The sequence below is a fragment of the Amborella trichopoda genome, chromosome 8 (assembly GCF_054954075.1).
Source record: "Amborella trichopoda isolate Santa Cruz 75 chromosome 8, AtrichopodaSantaCruz75HAP2 v2.0, whole genome shotgun sequence".
Taxonomy (NCBI): domain Eukaryota; kingdom Viridiplantae; phylum Streptophyta; class Magnoliopsida; order Amborellales; family Amborellaceae; genus Amborella; species Amborella trichopoda.
The window spans coordinates 4716352-4739587 of NC_142343.1; the positions used below are offsets into that span (position 1 = coordinate 4716352).

At 35.3% G+C, this 23236-nt stretch overlaps 1 protein-coding gene across 1 annotated transcript; it reads right to left on the reverse strand.

Annotated features, from left to right (window-relative positions):
* Nucleotides 1-1972: 1972 nt before the first annotated feature.
* Nucleotides 1973-22803, reverse strand: LOC18436320 (uncharacterized). Its single transcript, XM_088873837.1, has 3 exons — nt 20124-22803; nt 16694-16756; nt 1973-4856 (listed from the first exon to the last, which is right to left on the reverse strand). The coding sequence occupies exons 1-3, from the start codon at nt 22521-22523 to the stop codon at nt 2400-2402; spliced, it is 4920 nt and encodes a 1639-aa protein (XP_088729963.1). The 5' UTR covers nt 22524-22803; the 3' UTR covers nt 1973-2399.
* Between the last annotated feature and the right edge of the window lie 433 nt (nt 22804-23236).

Here is a 23236-nt window from a genome sequence, read left to right on the forward strand (position 1 = left end):
CTTCAAGATCAAGGGTCTTCTCCATTGGCTTCTGGATCAACTAATCAACGGCATCTAAGAACATTGACAGAAAATCACCGGATTTTGGCCAAATTGGGTTTCCTTGACCGAAGAGAAGATTACCTACACCACGTATATCATCCCATGGTTATGCGCATTTCTTGTTCAATCCAAGCCCACATGGACATTGCCAACTTTAAATGGTACTTGTCTTTACTTCCTTCCCAGTTTTGGGTACCTTTTGAACACTTTCGGCTGCTTGGATATTGTTTAGTTGCAAATTCAAAGGTTCTGAATGGATATTGGATATTGTTTAGTTGTGATTCAAAGGTTAAGAAAGATGTTCAGAAGCTTCATTACGTCATGTTGTTTTTAAATCGGGGTGTAACATGCTTCCATCTCTAGATTGATCACATTGTAGTAAACTTGGATTTTTGTCAAATTATGGAGTGAGCTTAATGTCTGTTATATCTCATTAGACCAAAGATCCCAAAAATTAATTTTTTGAATTTTCAATGTTTATTGTAATTTGTAAACATGGATTTTTGATAATATGGAAAGACACAAAGCTTCCCTCTTACAAAAGCCAATCTTATATAGCAGAGGCAGGGCATGATGGCTACACTACAAGTGCAATGAATATAGGATAAGCTAAATTTAAGGGATTTGAAACCGGCAGTCCAGATCCAAATCACCAATCCGGCCCGGAGCTGGTCCAAATTAACGAGGTTCCTTGTTGGAGTCGGGAATTGAACCCTTTCCTATGGACTTGCTCGGTACGGTCAGGGAACCGGCCAGATCGTATGGTTCATGGTTCCCAAATATTATATCTTTCCTTTTTATTTTGTAATATTTTTATTTTTATTGTCCTATTCTTGCATCTAAGTATCAGCCCGATTCGTCAATATAGACTGGATTTTCAGAATGCCAAATCACTTTGATCTAGGTTTTTAAACAGTAGGCTAAAACTTGTTCTTTAGTCATAGAGTAGTAAAAGTAAGTTCCAGTAATTTCAGCCTTTTAGGTATAACAATCTTCACATAGGAGCTGCAGCACTCATTGCTTATCAAACCAACTTTAACATATCAAGTCACACTTTGAAAGAATATGTTGAGACCCAAAATGTTCTATCCATGTCATAGAACAGCTTGTCATTGGCCAATCAGGAGTGGGCAACTGTTGCCAACTGCCATAAGTATAAAGGTAATCAAGCAAATCTCTTCAAATTCAATTGCCATTTTTTGTTAACTTCATCTTAGAAAAGTCATCATTCAATATCCTTCAACTTAGAATTACTGGCCCGGATCCTATGTGATTTTTTTACCGAGGTTCAAAATCATTGTCTTTTTTCTATCATTCAAATTTTATATAGATGCACTGATTAGTACAAAATACTTTTTTTTTGTACAAATTTTGTATCATTTAAAATTTTATATAACATTTGATTGATTAGTACAAAATAAAATGTTTACAATTTTTTATATTTTTAAAGGGAACTTTGGATAAGAGATGAACAATTTAACACTTAATCGATATCTTTCGATTTATTTTTTCAAAACACCCATAAAAAACACATGTTCTTGAGTTAGGTAAAATTTCAAATAATAAATCGCTTATGAATATTATGATAAATTTACTTTTTTTGTATAGCTCAAGTTTGTACCTTGGTACTCGACTTGGCAAAGTGCCAAGCATTTAACTAGGCCGAGTTCGAGTCGAATCCACCAAGTCTTTTAATGTTGTTTCTGGCATGTGCAGCTAACTAAGACAGCATAAAGCATATGAGTGTGCATGACCCATACCAAGAGCCAACTAAGGCAAACTCAAATCCATGAGCGTGTATGACTGACGATGCCAATGTTTTTTTTTTGGGGGTCAGTCAGGGGGGGGGGGGGAGAGGGGAGAGAGAGAGAGAGAGCGTGTGTGCGTGTGAGAGAGAGAAAGTGGTTTCCCACCATATCGATGATTCTCAGAACGCCACATATACATTATGTTGTAAAGAATACATATGCAAAATGGAGGACATGAAAAAGAAAAGGTTAATAATTAGATATTACATACATATTCAGTTTCCATGATGAAAAGAACGCACCTCGACTTTTTGGATATGATAAATCTCTTGTAGCTCCTCTAATGAGTTTGTGATCCCTAATCAGCTCTCTCTCTCTCTCTCTCTCTCTCTCCCTCTCTCATACATATGCACACACTGGATTGAAGTTCAGTGTTACCTTCTCCATCTACTAGAGGCCTTCATGCTGGGGAAATGCCTCAAGGCTCTTCTTGGAACTCCAGCTTTCACATCAGTTGCATCCCTGAACTCAACCACTTCTAAAAGCCAATGTTAATGTAGATAAAACATTCATTTCTGAGAAATATCTATGACCCAAATCATGCAAAATTCATAGCCCATTAATATCTGTACATACAAGGAGGGCCTGCACAATCATATCCATGGATGGTCTCTTCTCTCTCTCCTCTCTTACACAGGATAGAGCTATTTTCACCACCTCCTCTACCTGCCTTGAGCTGAACCTCCCTTCCAATCTTACATCAACCACTGCCTCCACCCATTCCTCTCCCAATTCCATCTTCCTCTTGACAAACCTGATCAAATGCCAAAGCTCGACTTCTTCATGGCCATCAACCACCATAGGCCCTGATAATCTATGCCCTCTCACCATCTCTAGCAAAACTACTCCATAGCTATAAACATCTGCCTTTGTTGTTATAGGAAGATTTAGAGTCCACTCTGGTGCCATGTATCCCTTGGTTCCACGCACTCCTATAATGGACTTATTGTTTCTTCCTTCACCTCTTCGCTGAAGGAGCTTCACCAGCCCAAAGTCAGCTATCTTTGGCTCAAAACCCTCATCTAGTAGTATGTTTTCGGGTTTCACGTCGCAATGTAATACCCACGCTGGACACTCATGATGCAAGTAAGCTAGGCCCTTTGCTGTGCCTACAGCAACCTCAAGCCTCTGGTTCCAGTCCAGAGTGGTTCCCTCCAAGAACAAGGGCTTGTCTAATGACCCATTTTCCATGTACTCATAAACTAATAGCTTATGTGAACCCTCAGCACAGAAGCCCCACATCCTCACTAAGTTTGTGTGGTATATCATCCCTATTGTGCTCACTTCTGCCCAAAACTCCTTCTCACCTTGCATTACATCATGTAGCCTCTTCACCCCAACTATCCTACCATCACTTAAAACCCCCTTATAAACAGCACCAAAAGCCCCCTTTCCAAGCTCTTCTTTGAAGTTCCTTGTAGCCTGTTTAAGCTCTTTGTATGTGAACCTCCTGAATTGGCTTGATATACCCTTGTAGCCTTTCTCTATGGCTTCAGGCATACCATGTTTCCTATAAAGGACGAACCACCCAACCGCTATGAATATGATGTCAATTCCACCAATTGCACTCGCAAACCAATACAACAGAAGAGTTGTACTCTTGCTCTCCCCATAAATTTCAAGCACCTCTGTGACTGCAACATCACCAGTTGGGCATCTCAATTCAAGATCTTTCAAGCCAGTGCTCTGATTTCCAGTATGGTTTAAGGCTACATCTATGGTTACTTTTATATATGTGCTTCCTGGAAAACTTGTAGATGTGTATCCATTAACGAGAGCACTCTTGAGGTAACACCCTCCATCCCCACCAATTCTATACATGAAACCTTCACAAGAACAATCATCTAAGCATCTATTTCTACAGGCCTCCAAGGTTATTTGCGTAGTATAGTTGATATCATAGCTATAAAAATCAGTTTGAGGAAGCTCTATAAACCCAACTTTCAGAGGATCACAGGTTGTTTTGGACTTGGTTATGCACCCTTTTGTCCAGTCCTTTGGGTCGCTTGCGTCATAGTGTGGGGGGCATGCACATGTTGGCTGTGGTTTATAAGTACATATCCCATTTCTTCCACAAAGTCCATGAATTCTACACTGCTCTGTGATGGCTAACCATGTAATTGACCAAAGCCCTGTTGATTCATCAAGGCTATAAAGCCTAAGGTTACCATCATAATCCATTGTCAATCTCCTCTTAAGCTTTGAACCCCAATCAGAAGCATAGAATTCAAATTTATCACTAGAAACAAACCTCCCCAATTCATCATAGAAAGCGTACCTAGAGCTATTATATAATGTTCTCCAATTAGCCCATAAAGTGTAATCTGGGTTCGGCCAGTATATGCTTGAAATCTCAGTACCATCGTACATCATTCTAAGAACATTGTCGTTGTCGAAAAAGAAGCTGAAATAGCCTGGGGAATACATTCCTTCTCCTCTGCCTGAGATCAATCTCATGCCTTTTGTGAATGGTTGGTTTGGGAGGAGGGTATCAGTCGGGAATTCGAAGCTTTCCCAGATGATTCGATCATTTGGGTCTCTCAAAACCAGGTTTCCTGTCTCCAAGAGCTCTGCATAGCTGCTAGTTGAATTTGTGTTTGTGCTCCAAATAACTGCATCATTTGCATCAATTAAGACCAAGTTTCCATCTTTCCATAAAGACAGTCTCGAGCGTCGGCCATTAACGGGGCGGTCTCTGCTAGCCATCCATGAGACAGTTTTGTTTGCAGAGTTGGTGAACCAGATAGCGAAGGAGTAGGCATTGAGGCCCACTTTATAGAGCCCGGCTGAGAAGGAGCCATCAGGTGAAACAAGGATATCAGAGTGGGACTCCACATGGAGAGATGATCCTCTGTTTAACCTCTGCATTTTTGCATTAGCTATTGAGATTGAGAGAAAGAGAGACATAAAAATGACAAGTAGCAGAGAGAATTGGTTTCTCATTGTTGGGTTTTGAAGAACTCCTAAAGATTCTACGTTTTGAAGGCAGGTGAAAATCACAAGGATTGTTTAGACAGAGTATAGTTTTCTCATAAGGGGGTTTTGTGGGAATTAGGAGAAATAAGATTATAAGGAGGATTGAGAAGAGAAAGAACAGGTTTTTCATGAAATTTGTTGACTTGTAATTGTACCCTTTGGTATTTAATTGTTTATATTTGTATGTTTGCCCACTAAACTGTTGGGTGTATGTGAATTGGAGAACTATGGGTGCCTCAAGACTTGACCTTTTCTGTTTTTGAACCAGTTAAAATTTCCATTCAAGGGGCCTCACAACTTAAACGTACTATTTGGTGCAACTGACCAACACTTATGACATGGAATCTTTTATGAAATAGCTAGGAAATGTGAAATGAAAAAAAAAAGATGAAACTAGAAAAGTCTCATTAGTTACATTTCGTATAACTTAATTGGGGCCACTCGCTTGAGTTGTTAGAGCCAAAAAATATAGGAACTTGACAGGGACCAATTCCGATCATTTGGATCCAACTTGGAGGATTCTTGAATTGTATGGGTCTACATATTTATATATAGTACTGGGATCTGAACTTAGAAATGAAATAAGTGATAATGCAAATAATCACGAAAACACACCCTATTAGTCCCAAAATATTCAAGTGTCAGATATCCTAAATGTCTTCTACCTTTCATGTTGTTTACAAAATTATTATTTTTTTGATAAATTTATGCTGATATCCCCAGATATCCGTTATTTAAATTCTTAACACCCCCACTAACTCTTTATATATATATATATATATATATATATATATATATATATATATATATATATATATATATATATATATATATGTGTGTGTGTGTATGTTTGCGTGTGTGTGTGTGTGAGAAATGACCTTGTGAGACCCTCCTACACCCATGTATATAGGAACCCCAAGAATCAATATTAAATTTGACACAGATATCTAGAAAAGTCAAATTCATGTGATAAATTTTCTAGATATATGTGCCAAATTTAATGGCGATCCTTTGGGGTCCTACACACATGGGTGTGGGAGCGTCTCATAGGATGCAGTTTGTATAGAGCCGAGGATTTAAACAATCAAATTTGAACCCACCTTCAAATAGTATCAAGAAATATGATTTCAATGCTGGAAAGTTTTGTGATAGCCTTAAATTATATTTTCAACTTTAGTTATAAAATTTAAAGCTTCAAAAAATAGTATAGATTGATCAGATCTAAAAATCTTAAAAATCGACGGCCGAAAAATACGTTACAAGATGCACTATTTCCAAAATCTGAAATTCATTTTTTCTCATGTCCATACATCTTGATGTCAAGATGATCAATTTGATGATATTCAAGCATCAAAACAATCTCTTGTAGTGAATGTTTTGAAGTAGGCTCTAATTTGATTGTTTAGACTTTAGAGGGTAGGTTTTATATAAGCTTTTTTCATATATATATAAATATATGGAAAATCTTCTTGTTAGCCCAGATATGATCCCAATGGCCCAGATTGAATCTGAGTCGATCTGACGGTCACAACCTTATTTCGTATTTGAATTTTATTTTATTTTTTTCAAATTCAAATCACTTGAAATTTTAGGCGTGTGTTCTTCAAAAATAGGATAATCTAATAAAAATATCAAAAAAATATTTTACATGAACTAAATTGATCAAAATACCCCTGAAATGTTTTGGGGGGATTTTGGTCAATATTGTTTTTGCAAATTATTTTTTGAATATTTTTATTAGGTGCGTCTTGATGAGAAGAACACACGCTCAAAATTTCAAGTGATTTGGACATGTAGAAAAAAAAATTAAAATTCATACATGAAATGAGATCATGATCGTCAGATCGACTCAGATTCAATCTGGGTCGTTGGGCTCGTATCTTCCTACAGTTAATCATACCCCTTTCTTTATTTTTCCCAAAGTGCTCCTACTTCAAACCTTCAACTTTGGGACACCTTCAAGCAATGTTCGCAAAATCGAACTGGGACGGTCAACAGAACATACGGCTACGAGTGGTTACAACCGGAACCAGACTAACCAAGCGGTTAAACGGACTAACCGGTCCCGTGGATAAAAAAAAAAAAGGGTCAAAAACCCCAAAAAAAATTAAAAAAGAAAAAGAAAAACTTAGATTGAGTGTATATTACCTTATTACCTACATTTATCTTACAAATAAAATTTTGAAACTAACTTTTTACATAAATTAATATATGAATACTATGGAGATATGCAAGACAATTTATAATTTGACATTAATTTAATTGATGGAGTTACAAAGTCCAACTAACAATGGTTAGTAGTAATGAGAGTGATAAGCAGTGTTTGTAAAATCGCACCGGAATGGTTAATCGGATATGGGCATGGTAGCGATATAACTAGCCTAATCGGTAAACCGGCCAATTCAGCCGCTCTAACGGGGCAAATCTCGAACGATAAAAAAAAGTGTTAAAAAAATGAAAAAGACACAAAAAAAATCTACTAAAGTATGAAAACATATAAAGAATGTGATTAAAACAAAATATACTCAAATGAAATTGAAAATTAATGAAAAAATGGATTTTAACGAGTCAATTTGTGCTTAGGGTATTTTTAAAATTTTCTAGAAAAAGATAAGAAAATATAAAAGTGAGTATCAATGACCAAATGTTTTTTTTTAATCTTTACCATAATGTAAAGAATATAAAAATAGTGTTAGAAAATCGAATTGACCAACTCTTTTTTTAGAAAAAAATGATCTTTTTAAAAAAAAATAAAGAAAAAATTATCTTATATGTATAATATAGGCCCATATTTTATCAACTAAGTAGTAAATGTCATATTGGTTAGTGGGTATAGTAGTATAAAAAGAAAATGATCTTTTTTTTTAAAAAAAATGATGTTATATACAATATAAGCCCTTATTTTTATCGACTAAATAGTAAATGACATATTGGTTAGTGGGTAAAGGATTTCATTAAAAAAAAAAAACGCAATGGGTCAAGGATTTCATTAAAAAGGAACGTTGGCGGCGGGATTCGAACCCTGATTCAAGTAAAAAATAACTGTCAAAACTAAGAAATACACCATTATAATGTATTTGATATAAATTTGAAGTACTATATTTACAGTTTAAAAAACTAGTTGATCACCAAAACCGGAACCGGCCAGGACTCTTATGTTTTTCCAATGTATTTTCTTTGTTTCTCTATTCCAACAAAAGTTTTGAAGTAATCATATTAACAGATCATGATTATATTCATCAATTGAGCAACAAAGTAAACTGCTATATCAGCGGTCCTTACGACAAAATAAGAAAATGGTAACTAGGAACTAAGCATTATTAATCTTAAGTAAATATCAGAATTCTGGACAGTTATTTAAAAGCAAAATCAAATTTTTTTTATAATAAAAAAGTTTGAAATTGTGAATGCCTATGCCAACACAATTATTATCCCATTTTCATTACACAATTAAAATCCCAATTCCGTTATTACAACGATTACAATTACAATCCCATTTCCATTATTACAAATATAACTATACCATGCACTTAAAAAAAAAAAAAAAAAAAATTGAACAAAAAAATGAAGCAAAAGTAAGACCGGCAATATCAAGTACTTATTTTTTTGTTTGTTAGAAAAACAATATAACATTTAAAAAAGAAGAATCGGTTTTTTTGTCATATTCATCAAAAAACATATTTTATCATAAAAACATAATTTTATCAAAAAATAATAATTTTAGTAAGCAAAATAGAAAAAAATGCTTCTCATATTCATCATAAAAATAATTTTATTCACTTAATACTATTAAGTAAAAATAATTTTTTTTAAAAGAAATCGATTTCTCAAAAAGCTCTAAAATTGAGCAACATTTCCAGCAAAAACGACCCTCAATGTTCGGAAAATCGAACAAATCAATACAAAAGCTTTGTAAAGGCTTCATCATCTTTCAAACACACCAAATCTAATAAAAAAATATTTGGTATTTGTTACTTAATTTAAAAATCACAAAAAATTTAGACCTATGAAATTTTAATGACGTTAAGTAAGAAATAAATTCATATAAAAAAATTTACTCAATTATAAATCAACATACCTATTTTATATGATAGATGAAGCCTTGGTGATCAAAATCCATAAATCAATTTGATAAAAAAGACCAGTAAATTGATCCAAAATTTGTTTTTTGGATCGAACACAGGTTCTTCGAGCAGCAAATTTTGAGGCCAAAATCAACCCCCAATATCTTGTTTTTTTGGACAAATTGAAACATGAATATGGTAACCTATAATAATCCTAAAATTTCAAAAAAAAAAAAAAAAACTTTTAATAAGTGATAGTCCCTATGAGCATGATGGTTCTTAAGGACCATCACTACTTTCAAAAGCTTTTACCTGGTCTAAGCTTTTGCTCTTGCCACGTCCTTTAGTGGACGTGGGCTTTAAGCGTTTAAGATGTAATTTAACTTATACACCTCATGTGTGAGGTGTAACTTAATAAAAGATTATAATAAGATATCGTAAGAATTTAAATAGGAGAAGTGAGGACTCTCACCCTAGAAAATTTTGAGATCTCTCTCTTTCTAGTCGAAACACAGTGAGCTCTTTCTCTCTCTAGCCAAATTTTTATCGGAAGCTCGCTCTCAAATATTTTAGGTAAGTGACTTCATTATCTTGAAAAATAATCCGTTTTTTTTTTTTAAAAAAAAATGAAAATAAAATGAATAATTATTTCTGTTTATTACCATGAATTTTAGGCGCGATAAATTTTATGCGTAAGTGACCTCATTATTTTGAAAAATAATCTTTTTTAATAAACTTGTGATATTTTATCTATGTTAGAAATTTTAAATGCTGTAAATTCTTAGAAAAATAAATTTATTTATTTTTCTTGTCTATTGTTAGAAAATTTTAGATACTGTAAAATTATTAGAAATAAATGTGATATTTATGCTTTTAGTAAAATTATGAGATTTCTTTCTACTGTTTTTGAATATTTCGACATTGTAAATTTAATGTGTAAATGACTGCCTTATTATTTGAAAACGGATATTTTTGCAATTGATTATAGCATTGTCTGTGAAATGTTTATTTGCGAATTGACATCCCATAAATTGTGATAATTCCGTATTCATGAATTTCTATAAGAGTTTTTCTATACATATTAGACTGGCAATTATGCTAGAATGTTTTTACGAACTACTATCTTTCTAAATTTGAGCCCAAAATATTTGACTGGTTATTTTTGAAGTGTTATTGAAAGTGATTGTTAGTAATGGTTTCAATGAAACTCATATTAATAATTCCAATGATATGTTGAGTACATGATATTGCTGTTTTCAAATGTTTAAAGATATTTAGAAATACTTTAAGTGTGCAAGTGGACTCATCCGGTTCGCTGGTGATGTATAAGTGGACCTATCTGGTACGTCGATAGGGATTAAGTGGACTCATCCGGTACTCCGGTGAGGTATAAGTGGACCTGTAGGGATTAAGTGGACCTATCTGGGACGTCGATAGGGATTAAGTGAACCCATCAAGACGCTGACAGGGTATATAGGTGATCTACTTGGGACGCCAGTAGGGTAAATTGTGAAATCCTTTGAATTATGCACTGCTGTTAAAATGTTATATGCATTTCTATTATTCAGATTATACTTAATTACGTATTTTTTAAAGTGAATCTGTTAATGCATTTCTGTTAATAGATCGCCTTTTTGAAATGTTGATAACTTTCAACCATGATTATTTTTAGGATTATGATGATCACTTATGGAGTAGCCAAACTCATCAAATTATGGCAAATATTTTTTTCAGGATAACTGCAGTTTCATCTTGAGTGCTTGTCAGGATCAACTCTGGAAGATATTGTAGTTGTGCTTAAACTCTCTTTTGTTACATTGTAAGAATTCGCCACTGTAAATTTGTCCTATCAAGAGATGTATATATGTTTTGACTGTCACATCTTAGGAATATCAGTATTGTAAAATCATGGGGTGTGACATAACCAATTCAATTATGATTCAGACCCCCAACTGTCATCAATAATCATTACATATTAAAGATGAAATTAACGAAACTGGCAGAACGAATTAGGGTTCTTCGAGCAGCTCGAACACAAGTTCTTCGAGCAAATTTTCGGGCCAAAATCAACCCCCTATATCATGTTTGTTAAACAAATTGAAATAGGGATATGGTAACCAATTCAATTATGGTTCAAAAATCTCAAATTTCATCAATAATCGTTACCTATTCAAAAAGAAATTGATGAAATGGCAAAAATTTCAAAAGGTTAGAAAATGCGCCACTTCAATCCACAATAACTATTGTTTGTTTATCTTTGATTCGAATTTTGTTGTTTTATAGACAATCAATAATGGTTTGCAACACTAAAGTACCAAAAATGCCAAAAAATGACAAGGAAATCGAATAAAAAAAGCAAGGTTCTGTAGCAAATAACGGGCTCCATTTAAAAAAACAGCCATCATTTCGTTTTGCCCTTTTTTTTCCAAAAAAAACTCCGTTTTAACATAAAACCGGTCTAGTTAGATCAAAACCGTCCGATTAAACATAAATATGGCCGGTTTGACCCCTAAACTGCCGGTTTTGGTCGGACATTTTATGGAGTGATACCCTAAGTCCTTAGAACCCCAAAACCACCCCTAAACAGACTCAAAATCCTAGCAGTTCTAAGCTAACCAACTGATTCCGATTCTTACCGGCCGATTTCGGTTCTAACCGGCTGATTTTTCTAACCGGCTGGTTTTTCTAACAATGCCATCAAGTTGAGGTTTTGGATTTAACTTCTAACCTTCTTGGAAGTTGTCCAAAACCTCAACTTCGGATCTCATCCCAGAGATTTTTCTTGTTAACATAATTCGACCTTGAAGGTTATAAGTCGTTCAAATCTTATACTCAACTTCGGACGTTAATAGTCAAAGTAGAAACAATTTATAAAAAAATAAAGAAATAAGAAAAGACATCTGTATTTTAGGAATATTAGTGTAAATTTCTCTTCTTTCTCTTTTTTTCAGCACAATGCGCTCACGACTTCTCCATGTAGTCAAAAGAGAGCATAAAATATTGGGAAGTAGAGAAAAAATAATCAATTGCACGTGATGTAATACCTGGTTTTCCAATGGCCACGACCGGGCATTATTTTAAAAAAAAAACCGAAATTTATGCATTCAGAGCATGGAACTATTTTGAAGGATCTGGAAGTGGAATATTTTCAATTGGGATTTCTATGCCTAATGACCATTCAGAGGAATGTGTTGCTCATGATAAATTATTTTCTTTGATAGGAGCTAAATTGGAAGCTTTGTACTATTCATTTGCTTGTTCTCACTATGATGTAAAGAAGGCAAGATTCCTCCTAACGTCTATAAATCGTACTCTTTGCATTCAAATAAAGCAAGCGAGTTTTGATCAATTGTCTATTGATTGAGATTGTTATCTTGGTGCATTAATCCGAAAAACCCACTATTTTTTTAGTGCTTTATTAAACAGGGCTAAGTCCACTGCAGAGACCTATTGCTCATGATAGTTATTAGGGTAGCTTGCATCACATCTAGCTTGCCTGTAAGTTTGAGTAAGTCAATTTGGTTTAATCTCTTTCTCTCATCTTTCTTCATAAAAGCTACCTATATAAGAGGGGTCCAATAAAAGTAGTTTGGTCTTTTCATCTCCTTCTCGTCTCTCCTCCTTTATAATAAAAATAAAGATAGACAAAAGGCATACTCTCTCTCTCATATTTCCTCCAAAAAATCACAAAATGGCTTTGTCTTTTCCATATATTTCTTTCTTTTTCTCCCTCTCAATAAGAGAGAAAGAGGGTGTCTTTGTGAAAGTTGCATCCAACTGTAAAATGCAGTTGAGGTTGGCACCTCTCTCTCTCTAAAAAATTAATAAAAAATAAAAGGTGGGGTTGCATTGGTAGTTACCTAAAAGAATCCGCCATTCCCAATATATAGGGGAATAAGGCTGGTCTCACCAATTCGTGATTTGCATTAAACTATTTTAATCCATTTCAGCGTTTTTAAAATCAAAATGACCAAACCATGACTATACAACTTTTAGCCCTTACTGTAATGGAGGGAATAATATCTGGAGGGTAAAATAGTTAAGAAAGGATGACAAGCACCCACGCACAAAAAAGTAAAAACCCTCCCGATGGTGCCCTCGCATATTTATTTCTTCCAAATATGGATCGAGTTACGCATGCACGCATACACATGCTATGTGGAAACATTTTTCTTGAGAAAAAACCTACACAATTTCAAAGGTCTTATTAGCATCATGTCAAATATTTTGAAGCAACGATTTAAAAAATGCCGTAATGTGGGGGTGCTTGGACTGATTCTGGCCTAGAACCGGTTTGGTTCAGAACAAGTCCCAAGTTTTATTAAGGCGTATTTGATAATAGGAACTTAGGGGAAGGAAGAAGGAACTTCCCCATTAATGTACAACTCTCATGTTTGATGCATGGAACTTATGCAGCAAAGAAGTTCCCCCAAACCCCTTATTCCCTTGTACTTAAGGAAAAAACTTCCGTCTAAAACGATGGGACTTAAAGTAGGAACTTTAAGGAATTGGGCTTGGGTAAAGTAGTAGTAGCTTGGTTTTCATAGCACTGCCTCTCAAGTTCTATTTCTGTGTAATCTTGTCAAAAAAAAAAAAAAATGAATTTAGCCCTTGAAGAGGGCTTCTTACTCGAGCCCTATTCTGCCTCCTTCCTTATATTATTTGTGATATAGTATATTATATTATATTTTATATATATATATATATATATATATATATATATATATATATTATATTGTAATATAATCCTCATAATAATATAGGAAAAATTACAAAAACCTCCCAAGAATATACTATTCACTCAACTTACCCCCACCCAAACTTTTTCTCACACTTTTTTCCCCTCAACAAGATTGCCTCGCAAAAACCCCCCCAAAGCAAAAAGTTGTAATTTTTTGGACATAAATGCCCTTATCGTGCAATAAAAATTCAATTGGTGGTTTCAAGTTGCCTATTGCCGGAGCGAAGAACAACAACGCCAGACCGCTTTGAAATGACTGTCGGATCGCAATAGCTATTGTCGGAGCGAGATCAAACAATGCTAGAGCACGCTCCCGCATTGCCGGAGCGATGTACTCCAAAAGAGTATTGCCAAAACGCATATGTAGATATCGTCGGAGCGCAGAACGCATATGTAGATATCGTCGGAGTGTGTGGAAAAAGCTTCGGGTTCGTAGAGAAGGGGTACGAAGACAAAAAGGTATTTTGGACCCATTTTTACTTTTTTTTGGGTTGGGGGGGTTTTTGCGAAGATAATTTGTTGAAGGCAAATAGATGAGAGAGAAAAGTCAAAAGGGGGTAAGTTGAGTGAATAGTATAGTCTGGAGGGGTTTTTGTAATTTTCTAAATAATATATTATATATTATATATTATATATTATATATTATATATTATATATTATATATTATATATTATATATAATACAAATATGTATATTTTGATATTTATGTAAGGACAATTGTTTCATGCGGGCTAGCCACCTAGAAACCGTGTCCTTTATGTAATGGGTGTGGTTTGTATAGAACCTAGGCTCTAAATAATCAAATTAGAGCCTACTTTCAAATAGTATCGAGAAATGCGGTTTCAATACTAGAAATCTTTGTGATAGCCTTAAAATATATTTTCATCTTTATTTATAAAGTTTAAAGCTTCAAAAATAGTATAGAAGGACAGATCTATGAAAACTTGAAAATCATGAAAATTGATGGTCAAAACATGCATCATAAAATACACTATTTCTCAAACTTGAAATCTATTTTTTTCTCATGCCCCATGCATCTTGATGTCAAGATGATCAATTTGAGGATATTTGAGCATCAAAACAACATCTTCTAGTGAAAGTTTTGAGATAGGCTCAAATTTGATTGTTTAGAGCCTCAGCTCTATGTAAACTTTTCCCTTATGTAATACACTATATTGTATATTATATTATGTTATATATACATTATATTTATATTTAAATTATAGATATATATATATGGAATGGATGTTGTTAGCCCATGGGCTGACCACTACAGTATCAGTTAATGCCCCCAAATTAAATCTGGGCCGATCTGATGGTCTTGACCTTATTTCGTATTTGAATTTTCATTTTTTTTCTACAAATCTAAACTACTTGAAAATTTAGATGTAGATTCTACTCATCAAGACACAACTAATAAAAATATTAAAAAAATAATTCGAAAATATAAATTGATCAAAATACCCCCGAAAGGTTTCGGGGGTATTTTGGTCTATTAATATTTTTCAAATTATTATTTTTTAGTATTTTTATTGGATTCTAATATGTTTTAAGAATAGACGCTCAAAATTTCAAGTGATTTGTATTTGTCTAAAAAAATGAAAATTCAAATACGAAATGAGGTCGTGATTATTAGATTGTGCCTAGATTCAATCTGAGCCATTGACTGACATTATAACTATCAGCCTGTCGGCTGATAAGTATCAACTATGGTACCGAGAACTTCTTTAACATTTTAACAGGTTATCAAACACAAAACTTCTTTCTGAGATCTTTCTTCTCACCAAAAAAGAACTTCCAATTTTCAATAAACGTTTACCTTCCCATTATCAAACAGGCCCTTAGAGAACTGGGTAAGTCACTTAACGAACCGGGACAACACCTTCTGGCTCCCACCCATTTTATAGTTTCCATTTCATTTTTTTTAGATTTTTTTGGCCCGATCCATACCGGAGGATTTATCAGATTCCCCCCTGATCAGTCCAATCGATAACCATCCAGCCACCTAATCCAGGTTAAAACACTGATAACCATCCAGCCACCTAATCCGGGTTAAAACACTAATTTCCAGTGATGGTCTGATGGACCTCAAAACAAATCAACATAACCCGGCTCCTCAGCCATTTGATCATTAAACTACATGATGATTTCTCTAATTAAGCATGCCATGACCAACAAATAATGTAGGAACCATGGGATTCCTGGTTGGTTACTTTCTAATCCTTCAAACCACAATGTGTACGCATGCATGGAGGGATTTGCATAAACATTTCATTCAACATGTACTCATTCAGGACTTGGGATGTTAAATCCATCAAATGGTTCTGTAGAGAAGAATATAACGTAAATAAAAAAAAAAGTTAAAAAATTGGCACCCCATATCATCAGCATGAGAAATCTTATTCATTGTGGTATAAGGATCCAATTTAGAATTATAATAATCATTGAATAATGGAGAACATACTCCCCATTCATATTCATCGATCAACTTATCTTGTCCCCAATTGGTTCAGCAAATTCAAACCATTGGCTCCTCGGTGGCTCAAAAAATGGCAGATTGAAACCTACATCCTCTTCAATATCGTCCGCATATTTTCTCAAAGAACTTTGACAATTGTGGGTGTGCAGATCCGTACTTTCCGTTTCCATGGCTTTCAAAGTTGAACACACTCAAACTGCAGAAAACTGAGGGAATTACTCAATGCTTGCACGGCCAGATCGTATCTCAAGTTGGTAGGAGGTTTAGGTGTGCAAATGCCAATACCCATTACAGCACAACAAAAAAGAAGCAAAGTTTCCTATTTTTCTTTTTTGAACTACAAGTATAATTCATTGAGATAATGAAGAGGTACAAAGAACAAAAAGATAAAATGGAAAGGGAAAACTCCCAAGGAGAGAGAGAAAAAAAAGGGAGAATAGACGAAATAGGTGAGATAAGACGAAGGAAGAAAAAGAGATAGAGAGCTAGGACGATGTTCCTTCTTTCGCTAAGCGATCAACATCTCCATTGTGCTCTAAGCAAAGATTCCTATATGCTTAGGAAACAAGGTTGACCTGCAAACATGGCCCACGCCTTCAACATTCACTGTGAAATCAGAAATGAATTTCAAAATTCCATCTATTTTCTGCAGAAGATTATACAAAAATTCAGAAGTTGTACTGTTTGTTATACCTTCAGTAGTGTTTGTAAAATCGAACTGGAACGGTTAACCAAACATGGGTCTAAAAGCGGTTTAACCAGCCTAACCGGTAAACCGGCCGATTCCAACGTTCTAACCGGACAAGTCTCGGGCGGTCAAAAAAAGTGTTGAAAAAAAATACAAAAAAAATCTACTAAAATATGAAAAGCATATAAAGAATGATCAAAACAAAACACATTCAAATGAAGTTGAAAATTCATGAAAATATTATTTTTAACCCATTTTATATTTTTCAATGACTATTTTTAAAATTTTCTAAAAAAGAAGAGAAAATATAAAGTGAGTATTAATGACCAAAAGAATTTTTAATCTTTACCATAATGTAAAGAATATTTAAAAATACATTACAAATCAAATTCTTTATTTTTGAGAATTTATATATTTTTTTTGAAATTTTTTTTTTAAATACCGGTTGATCACCCTAACCGCCAAAAACGGTTCCGATCTAACCAAACGGTTAGTCATGTGACTCGCCGTGCCAAAATTTTAGGCATAAAAAAAGTGCATCATGATTCAATGTACTACAGTTATACGGTTTTCCAAGCTACACTCATTCTTTGTTACCAGTGATATGTTATTGGAGATTCTCCATGGGCCCTTCTCCAATTAATCTCCAACCATCTTTCAATGAGAAGTAGCATTTGAGTAATGTATAATTAGTACATAAATATGGAAAGAAAATGTATACTCGAGTCCATTGGACTATGATATCTATCACTAAAATTATAATCATTGAAAAAGGGGGAAAATCCAATCCTTGTAAAATTACTTCATAGTTGTGCGTACTAAAAGAATCAAGGGAAATTATCAAATAAAATCCCTTATACATTTTTCTCGTTTCATACATCCCTACCCCGTTTTTTCGTGATTTTTTTTTTTTTTGCATAAAAGATATACCCCGTTTTCTAGTGATTTTGTTTTTTTTTTTTTTTTTTTTTTTTCATAAAAGACACTTTTATTCCCGCCACGGAATGATTACATCCGTGACACTCTTTAAACAAACCCTCACCCCTCTTCCTCTGCCATCGTCCCTCTCCCTCTTCATCCCAGCTGCCATCGCCCCTCCCTCTCCATCCCAGCTGCCATCGCCCCTCTCCCTCTTCGTCCCAGCTGCCATCCCCCATCACCTCTATCTTTACATGTGATGGCTTTTCAAATGTTTCAAATTGCACCAAGGCTCTATTAAAGCCATACTAGAGCAGTGGCGACCGCCACAAACTCACTATGTCCGTGACGGTTTATAAACTTTTTAGTGCACCAGGAAGCATTGTCGAAAGATTCCAAGATCCCCACGGCTCTAATAGAGCCGTTACGAGTGTAAAAACATCTTTTACAAAAAAACAACTAGAAACGGATATAGATATGTTAAATGAAAAATAAAGGTAATTTTAAAATATTGACAACTATGGGGGATATATCTTATAATTTCTCATAATCAATTATTTAATGAATTGTTTTGAAAATGTACACCCTAGTCCATTGGACTATAGTATCTCGCGATCAAGACTCGAGGCCTTGCCCAAGCTGACTTAATTGGGCGAGTCAAGCAGTTTAAAAACCAAAAGGAATTAAAAAAGTACCAAAATTTGTTGAAGGGTGCAGTTGGCATACGGATGCATCCGTAGCTGTAGCGGTACGGTACACCTTCAAATTTTATCATGGTATATAATTGTGACGTAAAATGTTCTTAGGATTATCTCTATTTTTATATCTAATTATAAAATTTTAAATTTAAAAAATAGTTAAAATCAAGTAGATCTATAAACATATGAAAATCTTGAAAATGGACGGTGTAGATAATATGTTGTAAAATGCACTATTTTTTAGACTTAAAATCTTTTTATTTTTCATGGTCATACATCTCGATGTCGAGATGATCAATCAAAGGGTTTTTCAACATTAAAACTAGCTTTTCCGATGGATTTTTGAGATGCATCCGTAGTTCGATATTATAAGGTCGCATCCTTATATAAACTTTTTCCTATGTTAAAAACAAAAAATACAGGTAAAATTCCATCTATACTGTAAAGAACACATTAAAAGTCCAAAAGAGATGAAAAAATTATATAAATGATAGAATTTGGAAAAGGTTGATTTATTGCAGGAAGTAAGTTAGAAAATCTTAAAAATGGGAAAATAGGAAAATACAGTAAATGATAAGAAAAACGCACAAATCATCAACAAAAAAATCAAAATTTTATATAAAACAATTATGTACTGATTAGTACAAACTACATTGTTTACAATTTTTTATATTTTTTATAGAGAACTTTAGATAAGAGATGAACAATTTAACACTTTATCCATATCTTCTTATTTATTTTTTCCAAACACCTATCAAAAACACTTGTTCTTGAGTTGGAATAGTTCCTTATGGGTATTTTGATAAATTTCCCATTTTTTTATAACTCAAGTTTGTACCATGGTACTCGACTCGGTAAACTGCAGAGCATTTAACTAGGCTGAGTCCGAGTCGAAACCGCCGAGTTTTTTAATGTTAATTCTGGCATGTGCAGCAAACTAAAAGAGCATAAAGCACATGAGTGTGCATGACCCATACCAAGAGCCAACTAAGGCAAACTCAAATCCATGAGCGTGTATGACCGACGATGTCCATTGAAAGTTTGAAACCAAAGTATGAGAATTTTCTTGATGAAGGAAAGATCGATTATAGAATATGAGAGAGAGAACCGACGATGTCCATTGAAAGTTTGAAACCAAAGTATGAGAATTTTCTTGATGAAGGAAAGATCGATTATAGAATATGAGAGAGAGAAAGAGTGATTGAGCGTGTGTGTGTGAGAGAGAGAAACAGAGAGCGGTTAACCACCTTATCGATGATTCTCAGAACGCCGCATATACATTATGCTGTATTAAATACATATGCAAAATGAAGGACATGAAAAAGAACAGGTACATAAGGAGTAGACATTAACTGAAAGCATCAAGGAATTAGCAGCATTTTCAGTTGCCACGATGAAAGGAACGCACCTCGACTTTTTTTATATGATACGTCTCTTGTAGCTCCTCTAATGAGTTTGTGATCCTTAATCAGCTCTCTCTCTCTCTCTCTCTCTCTCACCACACTCATACATATGCACACGCTGGATTGAAGTTCAGTGTCACCTTCCCCATCTACAAGAGGCCCTGATGCTGGGGAAATGCCTCAAAGGCTCTTTTTAGAACTCCACCTTTCGCATCAGTTGAATCCCTGAACTCAACGACTTCTAAAAGCCAATGTTAATGTAACATTCATTTCTGGAAATCTATGAGCCAAATCATGCAAAATTCATAGCCCATTAATATCTGTACATGCAAGAAGGGCCTGCACAATCATATCCATGGATGGTCGCTTCTCTCTCTCGTCTCTCACACAGGATAGAGCTATTTTCACCACCTCCTCTACCTGCCCTGAGCTGAACCTCCCCTCCAATCTCACATCAACCACTGCCTCCACCCATTCCTCTCTCAACTCCATCTTCCTCTTGACAAACCTGATCAAATGCCAAAGCTCGACTTCTTCATGGCCATCAACCACCAAAGGCCCCGATAATCTGTGCCCTCTCACCATCTCTAGCAAAACTACTCCATAGCTATAAACATCTGCCTTTGTGGTTATAGGAAGATTTAGAGTCCACTCTGGTGCCATATACCCCTTGGTTCCACGCACTTCGCTAAAGTTTGAAATGGACTGATTGTTTCTCCCTTCACCTCTTCGCTGAAGGAGCTTTGCCAGCCCAAAGTCGGCTATCTTGGGCTCAAAACCCGCATCTAGGAGTATGTTTTGGGGTTTCACATCGCAATGTAATACCCACTCTAGGCACTCATGATGCAAGTAAGCTAGGCCCTTTGCTGTGCCTAGAGCAATCTCAAGCCTCTGGTTCCAGTTCAGAGTGCTTGCCTCCAAGAACAAGTGCTTGTCTAACGACCCATTTTCCATGTACTCATAAACTAATAGCTTATGTGAACCCTCAGCACAAAAGCCCCACATCCTCACTAAGTTTATGTGGTATATCATCCCTATTGTGCTCACTTCTGCCCAAAATTCTTCCTCACCTTGCATCACATTATGTAGCCTCTTCACCGCAACTATCCGACCATCACTCAAAACCCCCTTATAAACAGCACCAAAAGCCCCCTTTCCCAGCTCTTCTTTGAAGTTCCTTGTAGCCTGTTTAAGCTCTTTGTATGTGAACCTCCTGAATTGGCTTGATATACCCTTGTAGCCTTTCTCTATGGCTTCAGGAATACCATGTTTCCTATAAAGGACGAACCACCCAACCGTTACGAATATAATCTCAATCCCACCAAATGCACTCACAAACCAATACAACAGAAGAGTGGTACCCTTGCTCTCCCCATAAACTTCAAGCCCCGCTGTGACTGCAGCTTCACCAGTTGGGCATCTCAATTCAAGCTCTCTAAAATCTGTTCTCTGATTCCCAGAATGGTTGAAGGCTACATCTATGGCTACTTTTATGTGCATGCTTCCTGGAAAACTTGTAGATGTGTATCCATTAAAGAGAGCACTTTTGAAATAACACCCTCCATCCCCACTAATTCTATACATGAAACCTGCACAAGAACAATCATCTAAGCATCTATTTCTACAAGCCTCCAATGTTATTTGCGTAGTATAATTGATATCATAGCCATAAAAATCAGTTTGAGGAAGCTCTATAAACTCAATTTTCAGAGGATCACAGGTTGCTTTGGACTTGGGTATGCACCCTTTTGTCCAGTCAGTTGGGTCGCTTGCCTCAAAGTGTGGGGGGCATGCACATGTTGGCTGTGGCTTATAAGTACATATCCCATTTCTTCCACAAAGTCCATGAATTCTACACTGCTCTGCCATGGCTAACCATGTAACTGACCAAAGCCCTGTTGATTCATTGAGGCTATAAAGCCTTAGGTTACCATCATAATCCATAGTCATTCTCCTCTTGAGCTTTGAACCCCAATCAGAAGCATAAAATTCAAATCTATCACTAGAAACAAACCTCCCCAATTCATCATAGAAAGCATACCTAGAGCTATTATATGATGTTCTCTGATTAACCCATAAATTGTAATCAGGGTTTGGCCAGTATATGCTTGAAATCTCAGGACCATCATACATGATTCTAAGAATATTATCATTGTCAAAATAGAAGCTGAAATAGCCTGGGGAATACATACCTTCTCCTCTACCTGAGATCAATCTCTTCCCTTTTGTGAATGGTTGGTTTGGGAGGAGAGTATCAGTCGGGAACTCAAAGCTTTCCCAGATGATTCGATCTTTGGGGTCTCTCAAAACCAGGTTTCCTGTGTCCAAGAGCTCTGCATAGCTGCTTGTTGAGTTTGTGTTTGTGCTCCAAATAACTGCATCATTTGCATCAATTAAGACCAAGTTTCCATCTTTCCATAAAGAGAGTCTCGAGTGTCGGCCATTAACGGGGAGGTCTCTGCTAGCCATCCATGAGATGGTTTTGTTTGCAGAGTTGGTGAACCAGATAGCGAAGGAATATGCATTGAGGCCCACTTCATAGAATCCAGCTGAGAAGGAGCCGTCAGGTGAAACAAGGATATCAGAGTGGGACTCTACATGGAGAGATGATCCTTTGTTTAACCTCTGCATTTTTGCATTAACTTTTGAGATTGAGAGGAAGAGAGACATAAAAATGACAAGTAACAGAGAGAATTGATTTCTCATTGTTGGGGTGAACTCCCAAAGATTCTAAATTTCAAAGGGAGATGAAAATCACAAAAAAATTGTTTAGAGCGTGTATAGTTTTCTCATAAGTGGGTTTTGCAGGAATTAGGAGAAATGAGATGAGAGGGAGGATTGAGAAGAGAGAGAACAAAACTTTCATGAAAGATTTAACGTTTGGGATGAGAGAGAACAGTGGGTTCTACAGAAAAAATACGAAGGGAGTGGGGTTGTTGACAGCCCCTTAAAGTGCCAAACATGAGAAGATGCATTGAATATGTGGTCTTCTGTCTTTCCTCGTCTTTCTTGATATTTAATGCTTTTGTGTTGGTAAATTTTGACATCTCAGATAGCTCGTTAAAAATTAATCACAACAGTTATCCATGAGGTTGAAGTCAAGAAGGCGTGCAGTCCATATTGATAGAGTTGCTAGTCTATTGTATTTATTTGCCGTTGAAGTCAATTTTGATGAGTGTTGTTGACTAGGGTTTCCAGTCTATTGTATTTATTTGATTGTCCACTAAACTCTGTTGGGTGTGCATGAATTTGAGAAGTGTGGGTGCTCAAAATTTCACCTACTATTATTTTATTTTATCATTTATTTTTTTTATTTTTTTTATTTTTTTTATTACCAATATTCGTGCTTGATGATTAAAAAAAAAGAAATTACATCATTGAAAATAACAAAAGAGGATAAAAAAGCACCACCCTTAACT

Excerpts from the sequence above, each read along its gene's own strand:
- LOC18436320 (XM_088873837.1), bottom strand. The coding sequence starts at position 22,523 with ATGAGAAATCAATTCTCTCTGTTACTTGTCATTTTTATGTCTCTCTTC. Across the intron at positions 16,757-20,123 it reads GTACAGATATTAATGGGCTA|AAAATAGATGGAATTTTGAA; the intron begins TGAATTTTGCAT and ends AATCTTCTGCAG. Across the intron at positions 4,857-16,693 it reads ATGTTGAAGGCGTGGGCCAT|ATCCTTGTGATTTTCACCTG; the intron begins GTTTGCAGGTCA and ends TCTGTCTAAACA.